Consider the following 14,418-nt stretch of genomic DNA (forward strand, 5'->3'; position numbering starts at 1 on the left):
TCATTTCGTTCTCGGCTAAAATAGATGGAATTTTGTGTCAGACTGATCAATCTCATATTTTTTTTCTATTCTGGAGGTACGGTGTCGAAATGAAAGGTTACTCTACTGTGGACGTGTTGTTTTATGGCCTACTACTTGTAAGTGTTTCCTATGAGAACTTGAAAGCAGTGTGTAATATTGTTGAGTACATTATGAGAAAATCGTGTCACGTTCCTACTGACATTATTAAAAATAAGAAATGTCCTAAGACCTTTAGGAGTAGGAGTACATAAATATTTATGCGAATATTGATATAAATATTGATTGTATAATAATTGGAAATGTGAGATTAGGTGAATTCGTTGTTCTTTCACACGTAAAAGTTTCGTCTTGACTTCTTCTATGTTATAATTGCGTTATATGATAATCTATTGTTCCGTCTTTTATAACTGTTTCATTAGTTTTTTAGATTAGATAAATTTATTTTACGTGTAGTTCATTTAATTACAAATTTTTTCCATTAATTGTACGAGAAAGTTCTGCGTGAAAAAGGAGGAACGTCAATTTTAACAAAGTTTGAGTTTAACGTTCTTTCGTATGATCCCGTGTGTGCTCTTTATCACTGATTATGTTGTATTATTAATTTGAATAAAAATTTTCTGAACTCTGCAGTAGTTAGAAGAAACTGTGTTCTATATTACTTAAAATTATAAGTAAAAGTTGCATATGATACAGAATAAAATGAAGAATAAAATGTTTTATTTTGATATTATTCTGAGAACATATGAAGTTGTGACATTGTACATGGAAAAATAAATGATCGTCTTCAGAGAACTGCTGAAGCTTAACATTCCCTCTTTTTTCGTGGACCCTTCGTGTGGAACATTTCTTCGTTTAACGATAGAATATAATGGAGAGAAAAATTATTTTACGATTCCGTCAAAAGGATATAAGAAGTTCAATTGTTTATTTGCCATTGAAATGTAATTCTGACGCAATAAACGAGTTATTTTGTTTTCAACTCTGTTATTTTTCTATGAAAAGGCGTTTAATTATAATTTTAAATACGTAAATGCGTGTTTTGTTTTGCTGTGCAATTAGCAATTTTCAACGTTGCCATCAATTTCATAGTCAGTTATTGAATACCGGTTTTTTAGATTATAAATCTCAGAGTAATTTATTCGATTTTACCATATTTTCAATGAATATCGAAAAAGGAAAATCCAATTCATCGTAACACACGTATACTGAATGTTAATCATATTTACAATGGGGATATTAAAAATTATTTATCGCCTGTTACGAATAACCGTATTTATGCGATTTTCGTATACGAGTTTATACTTGAGAGAAGCGCCGTGAAAGTTGGAAACATAAATTCTGCATTTAGAGGGAGGTTGTGTAAATGTTAAGTTCAACCTAGATTTGCCTCCTTCAAGACTGCTCATTTTTCATTAGAAAATGAACTAAGGGAATGAACTAAAGTTAGGAAGATGCCCGCGATGATAGTTTTTCAAAAGATATTAATCAAATTAATCCACTGCAAACAACAAGAAAAATATATATTCGGTAAAAAGTATACACCCGATAAACTTATTATTTTATCTTGAAGTCGTTTCTACGTTAATTGATATACGCAATAGTCGAATCAATAAACTTCGTCGAGGTTAATCGTATAATTTTGTAAAAATGACACGTTAATCAGGCTAATCAATTTAATATCTCCATTATAAATTTTATTAACATTCGGTATATGTTGGTACTTACGTCAAAGAAAAATTCTACCTTGATCGTAGGTTTACATCATTTCCTGTGACATTTTATATCAGTTATTTCAATTATAATACCAACATTATCCTTTTATAACAGTTTATAACGTAGAATCGTTTCTACAAGAGCTATCGCTAGATTCAACTAGAATAAACTGGGTTAGAAATTTACATTCAATGCAAACAAAATGCTGTCCGACAAAGACTCTCTTGGCTCACATTGCGTTCTACCTTCGCGAGAATCCTTTGGGGATTCGTTTGTTCCACATGGAATATCTGCCATACAATAGATTTACTTGAAAAAGTGTTCTTTTGTTCTTTCAAAGACTATTATTATTCGGTTCACATCCTCAAGCATAGAGTGTATCAATTTTTAAGAATCTACTTACGTAACATAGTTTGGAACTTTGAAAAGACAACTTGTTAGCCATTCTTTTACTGGAGTATACCGAAAGAAGACAAATGAGTGTTATAACTTTAGCATCTGATTATGATACGTAAATATAGTGTAAAAGGTTCCTTGTAGGAAAATATGATGCTTGAGAAAATGTACTTGAGAAATCAAAATTATAAGAAAAATGTTTTGAAAAATTAAGAAATGTCATCGTGTGTATGTTGCAACGTTTCTTCCTGTAGAAGATTATCTTCTTGTAAGTTTAATTTATTAGAACGTATTCGATAAATAATAGCACAACAGTCAGAAGAAAAACTTTTTACTTTTTAGGAAAGAAGTAAAAAGGTCTAGAACACAATTACTTTGGATTGAATCGCAAAACGAACTGGGTTAAAAATGATTTAATGTGTTAACCTTTTTGTCTTAAAAATAGACCTACCCTTACAGTTGGAAATTTGCGTAACAAAAAAAAAAAAAAGAAAAAAAGGAAAATAAGAAAACCCTTACAAGGTACAGGAGGTAAAGTAACTTCTTCCTCGTCAATAGTTACGAGTCTAATATCAGGTGCTTGAATATGAATTTACGTGATCTTCGAGGTCTTCGAACTACTTGAAATATCGTTAAAGTTACCTTTCGCCGGAAGCCGTGTCTACTTCGAGTGGCCATTCGTGCAGTTCAAGTATCGTAGCCGAGTTGCACTCGTTGCACGAAATCGTCTTCAATCACACGGTGTGTTAAAACGTCTGGCTGTTATAAAAAGCTATAACTTCGACCATTTTCTACTACCTAATTTCTATTTTCTGTTTCTGCTTATAACCTTTTCTTTCTTTCTTTTTTTTTTTTTTTGGATCACGAAAATATTTGTACGTTCTTTTATTTCCCAACGAAGCACCTTTTTTTTTTAGCAAACTTTGCAACGCATTTCGCGCCAGATGACCTTAATCCGTACAGTGAACGATTTTTCGCGATAAGATAGTAGCTTCGACACGCTATGAATTGTTGAGAATGTCGAGCAATCGCGAGAATATAGAAATATAGGAATATTCTGAAATAGAGTCTTGCGAGATGACCTAGACTTCGTGTCCATTCCATCCCAGACGATTTAATTAAGGATTGCATAATATCGGAGTGGGTCGCACTGATTGCCATCAACCATTTTATCTTACGAGGGGTTTACTGTACGGTGCCATCGTGTCGGGATTCGTGATGTCAGAGAAGTGCACGTGTTCTCGCTATAAATTTACTTCCGTTGCTGGCAATGATGGAAGGCTTCGACATGCATGAAATTTGCATCTCCGGACGACATGGCATTGCATTTTTTATAGAGGCGGTTACCATGACACGGTGTTTGAACGCAATATGGTTTTAAAGTAGCATCATCTTGCTAAAGCGAAGGGATTTGTGTCTTTGGCGCTGCAAACGGATGAAATCGATTATAAAGATCGTGTCGTGATCTTTTGATTTCGAAATACATATTTCTATTTTACGAAGAGATTTATTTGACAATGTTAATGTAATTTGGTTCAGAATGGAATTTTTATGAAACGTAATTATTAGAACACAAAAGTTAATCTTATATACTTGTCGATTGATCAAAAGTATTGCTCGTGTTAGATACGTAGTATATCTTATACAAAAGTACATATATCATCAAAGAAGAGAAAATATCCCGGAGACTATTTTCCAAATTTTTAAACCGAAACATAAATTTGAAGCTAAAAGGGAATCCATCTTCACATTTCTTCGTGGAAACAATTAACTTGATCGCGGTTGGCAAATAAGATTCTATAAATATTTGTTTAATTTTCTACGATCGTGCAAGAATTGGTCGGTATATTTTCGTACCAATTTTCTAAAACCTTAGTACAACAGAATATTTCCACGGAAAAGAAATATACGTTGAACTTTTTTACCGTTGTTTTGGTTAGCCACAAATTTACTCGAAGCCGAAGCGAACACGTTTTATTGCAAATTTTACGGAAGACCGAGGAACAGAAGCTTCTCGGAAACAATGCAAGCGGACCAACCGGTAACGTGTTTCACGAGCCGCGAGAGTTCAGTTTGCATCGTTAATCGTAATGTCGACAGTTATATGATAAACACCTCATCGCATCAGCCGCATATTTAAAGCCAGGCTTCGATCTTTGAGACGCTGTTTCACGGAACGAGAGGCAGCATTTAGCTTTTGAAGTTCATAAATATTAGCGGACGCGATTTACTTCTATCTGATCGATTTTTGGCCAGATGCCAGTCGCATATTTACACCTGCAATTAAAGAGATCTTCGCTTATCCCGAAGAAAAATAGTCCGCTGAGCTTTCTCACAGTTCTGTCGTAGAGAATTGGCAATTTGTATTCTGTTCAATTTTCAGAGCTTAGCGTTCTTCTCCGTATCTGAACAGTATCTGGCGGATGAAGACGAATACTTTAGTTAGGATGATCAATTGGATAAATTTAAAATTTTAGAATTACATTGCTCGCGAAAATATTCTTAATGAAGAGAATGTGAATACTTGTAGAAATATTTATCAATACGCTATCAGTGTCATACATAACACTTTGAGATTTCATTAACACTACGAGACTCGAATATCATGATTAAGTATATTTTCTAGTTTTTCCAAATAATCACAGTCGCGTTATAGATCATATAGGTAGTTTTCACTATCAGATAATATGTGATAATATATTTATTTACATCTTGATCTACATTTTTATAAAATCGTACTCTGGCTTGTTAATCCTTTGCAACGATAAATGCAGCATTTATTGTAGAAGTAATTAATATTTACTACTGCCATAGTAGCGCTATCCTTTAAATACAAACTTTAAATGCCACCACTATGGCAACATCCGACGAAAAATAATTAATTAATTCTACTTATAAAAGGCAACGATACGGCTAGGCTATTACGATCGACGCTACAATGATTAATAAATTGCCGAAAAATTCTTCTATGTCCATGCCATGGCATTGATTTATCACTGTAGCAGTTCGCAACTGTTGTAGCTTGTTCGTTAAGTAATTCATCATGCCAGAGGGGGCACGATCAAACAACGTTTAAGTTAAACGACAATACAGCATTTAGCAAGCAAATAAGTCAAGTACGTTAAAATGAAAGAAGAAGTTTGATGTAGCGAGATGTAACAATTTTGAAACAAAAGAACGAGAGCATGCAGCATTTAACCCTTATTCTCCGCGGCTAAAAGTCACGGTTTCATAGAGCAACGAGGCCGCAACATTTTTTTTCTCGGACGTATCTTAGATCACATCGTAACTGCATATAATGACCTTTCTCGTGTTCTTTATACTCGCGTACCAGCTCTTTTACAGGACTTTTAATCCGTGTAATTACCAAGCGTAACGTGTAGTTTGAATAATTTTCTTCGATGAAAAAATCTTCATTTTGAAAAATGAAACTCGAACCTGAACGTTGTCGGAAATTTATTTTCATACCTATCCACCTTGTTTAGATTCCGTTTTACTTACTTTGCGTTTCGTTGCCATACCCGAGAAATATTGCACAGCCGTTTGAAAGTACAAGAATTTGTATTTCTGTAACGTAGAGAAATTTGAATATAGAACTATGACACCGAGCCCCTCTTTCTACGGTGTCAGTGTTCGCAAATGCATATCAATATGCCAATAAAACGTCGTCCCCAAAATTGTATGCCTGCTACCACACGAAATATCGAGTTGTGTAACAAGTTCCTTTGTCTTTCGATATTTTCTGGAGTACCATCCGTAAGCAGGAAAATAAGGTTAATAAATAAAGTTCATTTAAAATTTAGAGGACCTTAAAAATGTAAAAAAGTAACAATAAAATAATATGAAAATAGCGATCCTCTGATACTCTTTGAAAACGATCTAAGCGAACTTATTAGACAATTTATATGCAGAAATCTTGATAAAAAAAGAAAGAAAAGTTATGATGTAAGAAATTAAAGAAAAATTTACGTTTAATCTATTTCATTAAAGTGTCAATTTGAACAATATATTGCAAAGCAAATTTGTCGCTTTGTACACACCCATCCGACAAGCTTCTCCAAAAGGTTAGAACACAAAGAAATATCGTCTTTCTCGTGTAAAATGCCCTTTTCTTCACCTGTGTGTATCACGTAACGAACATGCTATATATATATAAAGAATACACGATTGCAGTGGTTTTAAGATATATGTGTTTAAGGATCGACCCTGCTATTCCCAGCTTTTATCATCAACTCGTAGATAAAAATAGGAGAATTTCGAGAGATGTAGGAAGATCCTCGATTTATGGCGGTGCACACGGTGTAATATAAGACCACATGAAATGCCGAAGAAAATAAAGGACGAAACCTTAGGAAAGCTGCGTAAGGGACATCTTCGTTTAGGATTTTTTCACGCCAGGATAATTTCGTTCATCGCTGTTAGAAATTTAGCATTGTTAAGGAAATTCAGAAATTACACTAACTCAAGTATTAGGTTGTCCGAAAAGTTTCTTTCGTTTTATAAGGAAATAATTGACGCACAATGTTTTTCGTTTTATATTAGTTTATCGAATTATGCGCGAACGTAATAATAGAAATATAACGAAATAGATCATACCTAATTCAATAAAATAATATAAAACAGAAATTGTTGTTCATCTATCATCATCGTACGAAACGAAAGAAACTTTTCGGACAACCTAATGCAACGTGAAATTAACAATAACGTATCATTATCGTTATTAATTGATAGTAACGTATTATTATTACGCATATATGTACATTAATGACTGTTGTTTCTATCAAAACAATCATTTCTCTATGTTTAGGTAAATTTCTAACCACTAAGCCTATTGTATTAATAAATATATTAATACTTTATGTAAATGTACTAATATTTTAATAACATTGTATTTTTATTTAATAACGACAAAGTTGAAGCTCGCCAGAAAAATGTTAATAAATACAGTAACGAAAAATCAAAAGGGAACGATACCCAATACCTATCGACGTGTGAATCCCGTTTTGAGGCTGATCCGAAAGAATGTCGATTGCCGAGGAAAGAAGCGGAAAAAAGTGTCGTGAAATAGTCCTGGGGGAACTTCAACCATGTGTCTGAAGAGCTAGTTATTAGTGGAAAGATTCTCGGGCATTCGATCGACCCAATCGTGACGAGCAGGTATACCTAATCAAATATTTTCGCGTGACAGCGTCCTATACGAAACGTTCTCGATTTCATATACTACAATTGCAAATGGAACGTATATGGGATCCGTTCTATAAAACACGATGGTGACGGGAAAATGACTCGTCTCTATCAAAGAGGGGTTGCTACGGAACAAATATTTGTGCAGGCTTGTTTTTTGTTACTCGAAAGCGTTGTTCTTTTTTCTGACGATACGCCCAATTGTTACGGAACGTTTGTTTTACACGGGGCATTTGCGTTCGAAAGGGAATCCTTTAATTTTGCTTCGAAATAAGTAAATATTTGGAAATAAAGTTTCAAATAAAAAGACAAACATTGAACTTATTAAAAGTTCTCTTACGTTATAATGAAATATAGATGAATGTAAAGATCAAATAATGAAGATAAAATAGAAGAAGGAAATATTTCAGATGAAAATCGTATTAGGGAGGGAGAAACTGTAATGGCTTGAAAAGTAAATATTTTCAGAAATTTCGTTTACACCGTCGATACAGTTAAACCAGTTCATTTTTTATTATAATATTGTTATATAATATTACTATATTATTATATATCGCATTAGGCAAATTGTATAACGTATATCGAAGAGTATACAAAAATACCTTAAACTAATTTTGTCTATTCATCTCTGATATACTCTTCTTTGAAATATCTGTCGTAGGAAAATCAGTGGTCTCTCGTTGACAATGACGCGATTAATTTAAAAGTCTTCCATTTAATTCATTCCAGACATTTTCTGTGAGCATTAGATTAGAATGTTACGACGTGTAATTGTATATTATTATTATTGTAATTATAATTGTTCATTAATTTTCTATGACTCTTGCAAACAATCTCTGTCAACTGTTATTATTCCATTCTCTATCATTATCTTTCGCTAGATCGATTTTCATATTCCACGTGAGACCAACTATGTACAAATATTTATAAACTGGCATACACACTGTGACATTCACATCCATGGAGTTTTAATTAGTGAAAAGGAATAATTAATGAAAACACAGAGTGAGAGCATATTTTAAAAAAGTAGCGGTTAATTTATTTCTACACGGTTTCCTCTCCACCACTGGATTTCCGAATAAGCCCTTAAATCTCTGGACGTCCTCCGAAACTGATCCCCGCGTATCCTCGATACCAGCCGCTGCTTTATTCTACAAGGTCGCATTAAGCCGCCCGCATTGAATATTCGCACGTTAGAAACAGTGGGAAACGAATCGATGGACATGGTCGGACAAATTAATTGTCCACGAGTTATTAAAATTTCAGCGGTCGCCAATGTGAACGAGGGAAACGGTAGTCCTCGGTTGTCGCTGTCAAACTTCGGCTACTCGAAGTTCGGGTTTTGGCGAGCCGTGGTTAACGCGTTGATGTGAGTGTACGTCGTTGCATGTTCCGCAGAATGTCGTGTACGTACTATTTACGGCGTGTCTTCGAGGCTCTACACGACGACACGACGGATTGAAATGTCAGGTTCCCTGGTTATGCGCCATAACGAATGTACGTTTGTGCGTTTATGGACTACATACGCTCCCTAATTAGCATGTTAATATTTTACCATGCACGGAGAGATCACGCTAAGTTTACAGCTAATTATTTATTGCCTATTCCTTTTTGTATTTTCTTTCTTGCAATCTTTTTCCTCCGTTTGGTGCTCTTTATTTTCACTGTTTACTGTGTATCGTCGACCGTGTTTTCGTTAGATTTGCGTTGCATGATTCTATGCTGGAAGACGTGTTCACTGGGATGATCGATGCGAACGAGCCTTCTCGAGAAGAAATTTTTCGACTAAACGATTTTCATTTTTAGAGAGATCACTTCTAGGCGACGTTCTGCAGTGTGACGCCGATATAGTGGCGTACGATGGCGTTTCGAGTTGCTTTTTTACACGTTGTTACGATATTCGGAAGTATCGCGCTTCCTTTAAAAGTTCCTGAACGACAAAGGTTCTGGCAAAATTGTTTAAAGCCTCGGTTTTACTTTAAACGCGACTCAAATCGTATCAGCGTTCATTCGTGGCACGAAAATTCAATTTCGCCTGGAAAAGAAGCTACTCAGAAAAGATTCGTTCGCACGAAAAGAGTGAATGTACGCTCTCGTCGTCCCGTTCATCAGCTCTCTGATCGTATATACTCGCCCCTCGGAACAGAGATGTCAATGTACTTCTTCCGGTTGCACAACCTGCGCCGTCAGGCGGAGGAGGTACGAAAAAAGCGGCAGAAGGGAAGATCGAGTCAAAGTGGTCAACGTGGGACCAATTCTACGGACCAATCGCAACCGACAGCCGGATCCATGCACTGTTGCAACAGGGTCCATCGGGGCCCGAGCAAGCTCTTCGAGCGTGCTCCATTGCAGCCCAGCGATTCCCTCGATGAAATAGCTTTTCAAATACCCAGGTAACATTTTCCAGTTGCATGATACATACTGTCAATTTGTTCTTTTTTTTTTTTTTTTTTTTCATTATTTGTAGAAATTTTTCCGTAGAATATTTTTGGCTGAGGGTGAGGAATGTGTAGATTTTGACGTAACGGAGAGGTTGAAATATGAATATAAATGGTGCGTGTAGGTGTAAAAAAAAAAAAAAAAAAAAAAAAAAAAGTTCGCTCTAGTGGGAAAATTCTGACAAAATATGGTAAAATAATATACAATAGCAAGTACATAAATAAGAGAATGTTAAATTACTACAGAATGTTAAACTTCGAATACTATTTTTTTATGTATAGTGCTACAAAGTATAGGAAATATACTTTCAAATCTTATATTATAACACAAGAAATCCAAATAGAATGTTTACTGGAATAATTTGTTTTAGTTCTAGAATCATTGCGAGATACAGCTGCGATTGTAAATACCAATTAGACTGTAATTAAAATTTAACCAATCTGACATATTTTTTATTATTCTGTCGTTAAATTGAATCTGAATCTATAAACGTGATAAAGGCCAAATGCCAATAATGTTCAAGTGATAAATATAACTGATAAAATTAACAGAAATTGGTTTCGTGTGTTTATTGGATATCTTCATAAATATAAAGATATAAAATATAACAAATAAAAATAATTTAGAAACCCTATATAAGAGCTTCTATATTGATCTCCTTCCTTGTCTCTTGAATAACGTTCTTTGGTTTAATGTAGAATTATTAAGGATCTATATTTTTCACACGTGATGTCTCAATTTAGAAAGGGAAGGGATATGAAGGTTTATGAAAATCGAGAAAGTGTTTTCTCATAAAATAGCGGCACGTAAAATAAAACGTCTATTCCTCGAGACTCTCTGTGTAGTAAGAAACGAGGAACGTACGTAAAAGCGTTTCAAAGAGAGATATTTTCTTAAAATATTCTCCTTGCTCGCCCAATTTAGGACTAGTCGCGAATTTATTTACTATGTATGTTTGAATATCTGGAAATCTTTTGATCTTGTTTGCGAAGCTTAGGATTAAACTTAACGTTGGTTTATTTGTATAAACGATATAAAATTGTAACTAAAGTCTCTGATGTATGGATTAATATTTTTATTTTTCAAGAAATCATTTTCTAAATGTATTTACCAATTATTTAACAAAATATGAAACGACGATTGGAATATTTAAGTAAAACATTGTGATATTATAAATATTTTCAATGTTTCGACAATTTTAATGAAGTAGAATTGATACAGTACTATCATAATATTCGATAGGATATTATAAATCCTCTGTTCTCGTATTTAATCTTATATATCCGAATATTTGGAATACTATAGAAAATCTACTTATATTCAATGACAGAACCAAGCATTACCGTTTCCAAAGATAAGCGACAAATATAACAATAGAGTTTCGTTTAGTTCTCCTTTTTTTCTCGCGAATATGATCTCAAACTTTTATTCCTATTTCATTCCTTCTGTAGCAGACATTTTGTAGTCAATTAAGGATAATAATCTAAAATATATCGGTTCGATATTTCAGTACAGATACATCAATCCTTTAGCCACATATGAAAAGCAGATAATGTGAAAATTATTTCTTTTCTATTACTATACCTACACAATGTTGTTAAACTCATTAAAGATCAAATTACATCATATTTCGAAATTAATGCGTTCGAAAGCGACGAACAAAGCTTCTCAATCTCTCAATATTCTCGATAAAAACAAGTCACGGAGACATTTTAATAACTTTTATCGCCTGCAAACTACAAGATTGAATTGCAAACGCATCTTATACCTGGCAAATGGTCTTATTGTTTACACTCGGATATCGTAACACCATTTATCAAGCACAGTTAAGCGTACTACAACTCTGGCGGGTTGTTGTTCTTCTTCATTCATCAGATACTGTCGCCTAATGGACGTGTCATCTTTTCCCCATAAATTATGGACATTACTTTTCCTCCCTTTGAAGCGTGCCAGACTCCCTTGGAATTCGAAGGGCGCTCTCTACGTCCTAGATCGACGGGTGCATGCAATTTTCAAGCCTGCACTTTTACGGACCTGATTCAGACCACTTACGATACGGACTTTATCCCCCTGTCTCGACGCTCGTGTTAGATGAAAAGTTTAAGGCGGCCCGTGGGCAAAGGGGACGCGCGAAACGGTCAAAGGTCGAGATGAAACAACTTGAAAAGGCAAGCTGTGGCTTTCGTTGAATTGGTCGCTCGGTGATGCAACTTGCCAGGACGAATACAGGCTTCATTAAATCGTTGATGATGGACACGATGGGTCACGGCCTTTGCGCGATTCGACCCTGAAAATTTCGATGTTTTTATTGAAAGGTTGTTTAAACACGCGTGACACCCACCGATGCATGATTTTCAAAAGGTTTTGAATGAATTCAATTGTGACGATCCAGGGGGAAAAATATAGTTTTTAAAAGAGTTACGTTTTGAAAGTTAATTTTCGCAACAAATGGTATTAACACCTACGAGATGTTGTGGGCGTTAGCCATGTTAAATTCTCAATATATCGAAGTTTATCACGTTAACTTGAACATATCTCAGTCTCTTTGCGATATTTTCCATAATAATACCAGTTTTCTTTTATGTGAGATGGAAATTGAATTGAATTCAATTTAAAATCCACAAGCGAAGAACAATGTTATTTTGAGATATAATAGGAACAGAAATTCTGAGATATCTGGATTAAATGTTATTTATTGAAATTTTCTATGGAATAAGTGTCTCGATTATAAATTTATTCACATATTACGATTAACTATGTTTTCACTCCATTCAGTCTTATCGATCGCAGATTGCGACATAACGACCAATATCGTAATGTGTCGTTTCACAATTTTTCATCTTATCGACAGTTTAGCGTCGATTTTCAACGCGTGCATTCAGTTGAATCGCGTAAACTCCATTAAAGTTACTAGCATTCTCGTTGGATTAATTGCGTTTCCGTGCTTCCCCAAGAAGTAAAAGAAGTAACTCTTTTAATTATAGAAACTCTTACGAGCGCAGGAAGAGGCGGAGTATTATAATCTTCCTTAATGTTAAAATCGAACTGGAACGAATGGGAAACTGTTAAAGAGAATAAAAGGAAATAAACGCAAACAAAGAAAATATCGGACTTCGGCTGGGATGACAGTGCTTTTATACCTTTAATGTATATAAATTTAATAATATTTTAATAAAATATTAACGCCCTTTATATTAGAAGTATTCGAACAGTTATAGGTACATATATTACGAAATAGAAATTGTTTGCTCTCTGCAAAATGCCAAAGTCTATTTTAGCAACGTTTAGTCCCTTTTTGGAACGAACAAGTGTATTTTAATAGAAGCCACCAAATATTTGTTCATCCGTGTCTTATGCGATATTTAAGGAACCGTTTTCGATAATTGCCGCCTTAATAACTGAGACACGTCCAAACGAGGGTCGTAAAAAAATAAAAGAGGAAAGCGTAGCGATTAGTAACACTCCCATGTAAATTAATCATTCACACGCCCCTTTAATAAAACGACGTTATACTTCACGTTCCAACCCAAGTTCCTCCATAAGGATACAAAATTTTCAAGCGTAACTGAATAATTTGCGCAGAATCTTAATAATTTTCCAAAAAAGGAATTTACAAAATTTATAAAAAATTGCAACATATTTGCAGAAAGTATATTAATTCCTAACAAACTATATATAACTCTAAAACCAGATAAAATCTGTACTTTTGAAATTACGCGAATAAACACGAAATTACTTGCCGAATATATAATAAGCATAACTCCCTCGATAAACATGTGCCTCGTTTAATTATACAAATACCATTAGCTAGGTAAATTACCAGAGATCACATTACTACAGCCGCATCTTGATTTTACATTATTGAAATAAACCTCTTATCGCCAGTAACAATTTTGACATTTACATACATACGTTCAGGAAACTCCATTATTTAACAAACCGCGCAAATTAGGTCGCTCATCCACACTGTCTGTATATAATATCTGGAAGTGGAAGTTCCATTGGAAAAGAGAAAACAGCGTCCTATTGAGCTCGAACCGCTTAAGTTGAGGAACAGAGATTCCGGGGAAATTATAGAACGGAAATGCTACCGAGCCTCGTTAACATCACTTCTCGTTCCTCATCTCGAAATCACATCAGAGTGCACATAAATCGATGGTCGAATCCGATGGACCGTTGATTTGTCTCGGGCATGCCAACCAAAGAGGATGGATGCCTGTACCAGTAAAGGGAAATAATGGGTTTTCGAGTGGCATGACAACACGAAACGAGAATAATTCTACGTTTATACAGGGTGTCTGGTACCTAGTGGTATTATATATTTCTGCAAGGATAATTTCTCATGAAAAGATAAGTCGCAAATGAACGATCAAGTTTCTCGCGCGAGGTTTCGTTTTCGAGAGGAAAAAGAATTATTTTGAAAGTCTAACTGGTACACGTGTAATAGTTGTAAGTTTCGATTTAACGGATTTTTGTTCTTGTTTCTAATTGTATTTATAAACGCGAGTAACGCGAAAAAACTTTGTTCCGCGTTTTCGAATCAGCTTTTAACAAGGGATCGCTCGTTGCCTGATTGTACTATTGTTATCAGACACTATGTACATCGCGTATCACGCGGTTTCGTTCACGTATGACGTGCATGACAAACTAAAATAACGGGATCGA

At 34.6% G+C, this 14,418-nt stretch overlaps 1 protein-coding gene across 11 annotated transcripts in view; it reads left to right on the forward strand.

Moving 5' to 3' along the window:
- Positions 1-14,418, forward strand: part of LOC100648381 (potassium channel subfamily T member 2) — a 202,365-nt gene that overhangs the window by 77,286 nt on the left and 110,661 nt on the right. For 7 of the 11 annotated variants that reach the window (XM_020868006.2, XM_020868010.2, XM_020868011.2 and 4 more), the window contains exon 1: positions 9,448-9,707. The exons of 2 other annotated variants lie outside the window; for them this stretch is intronic. In XM_020868006.2, coding sequence (XP_020723665.2) covers positions 9,463-9,707 — 245 coding nt within the window. In that variant the 5' untranslated portion in view covers positions 9,448-9,462. Of the gene's footprint in view, positions 1-9,447; positions 9,708-14,418 lie in introns of those variants that run through there. 2 more of the 11 variants (XM_012319422.3, XM_048406826.1) reach the window with 1 other exon arrangement.

The sequence above is a fragment of the Bombus terrestris genome, chromosome 6 (assembly GCF_910591885.1).
Source record: "Bombus terrestris chromosome 6, iyBomTerr1.2, whole genome shotgun sequence".
In the NCBI taxonomy this organism is placed as follows: domain Eukaryota; kingdom Metazoa; phylum Arthropoda; class Insecta; order Hymenoptera; family Apidae; genus Bombus; species Bombus terrestris.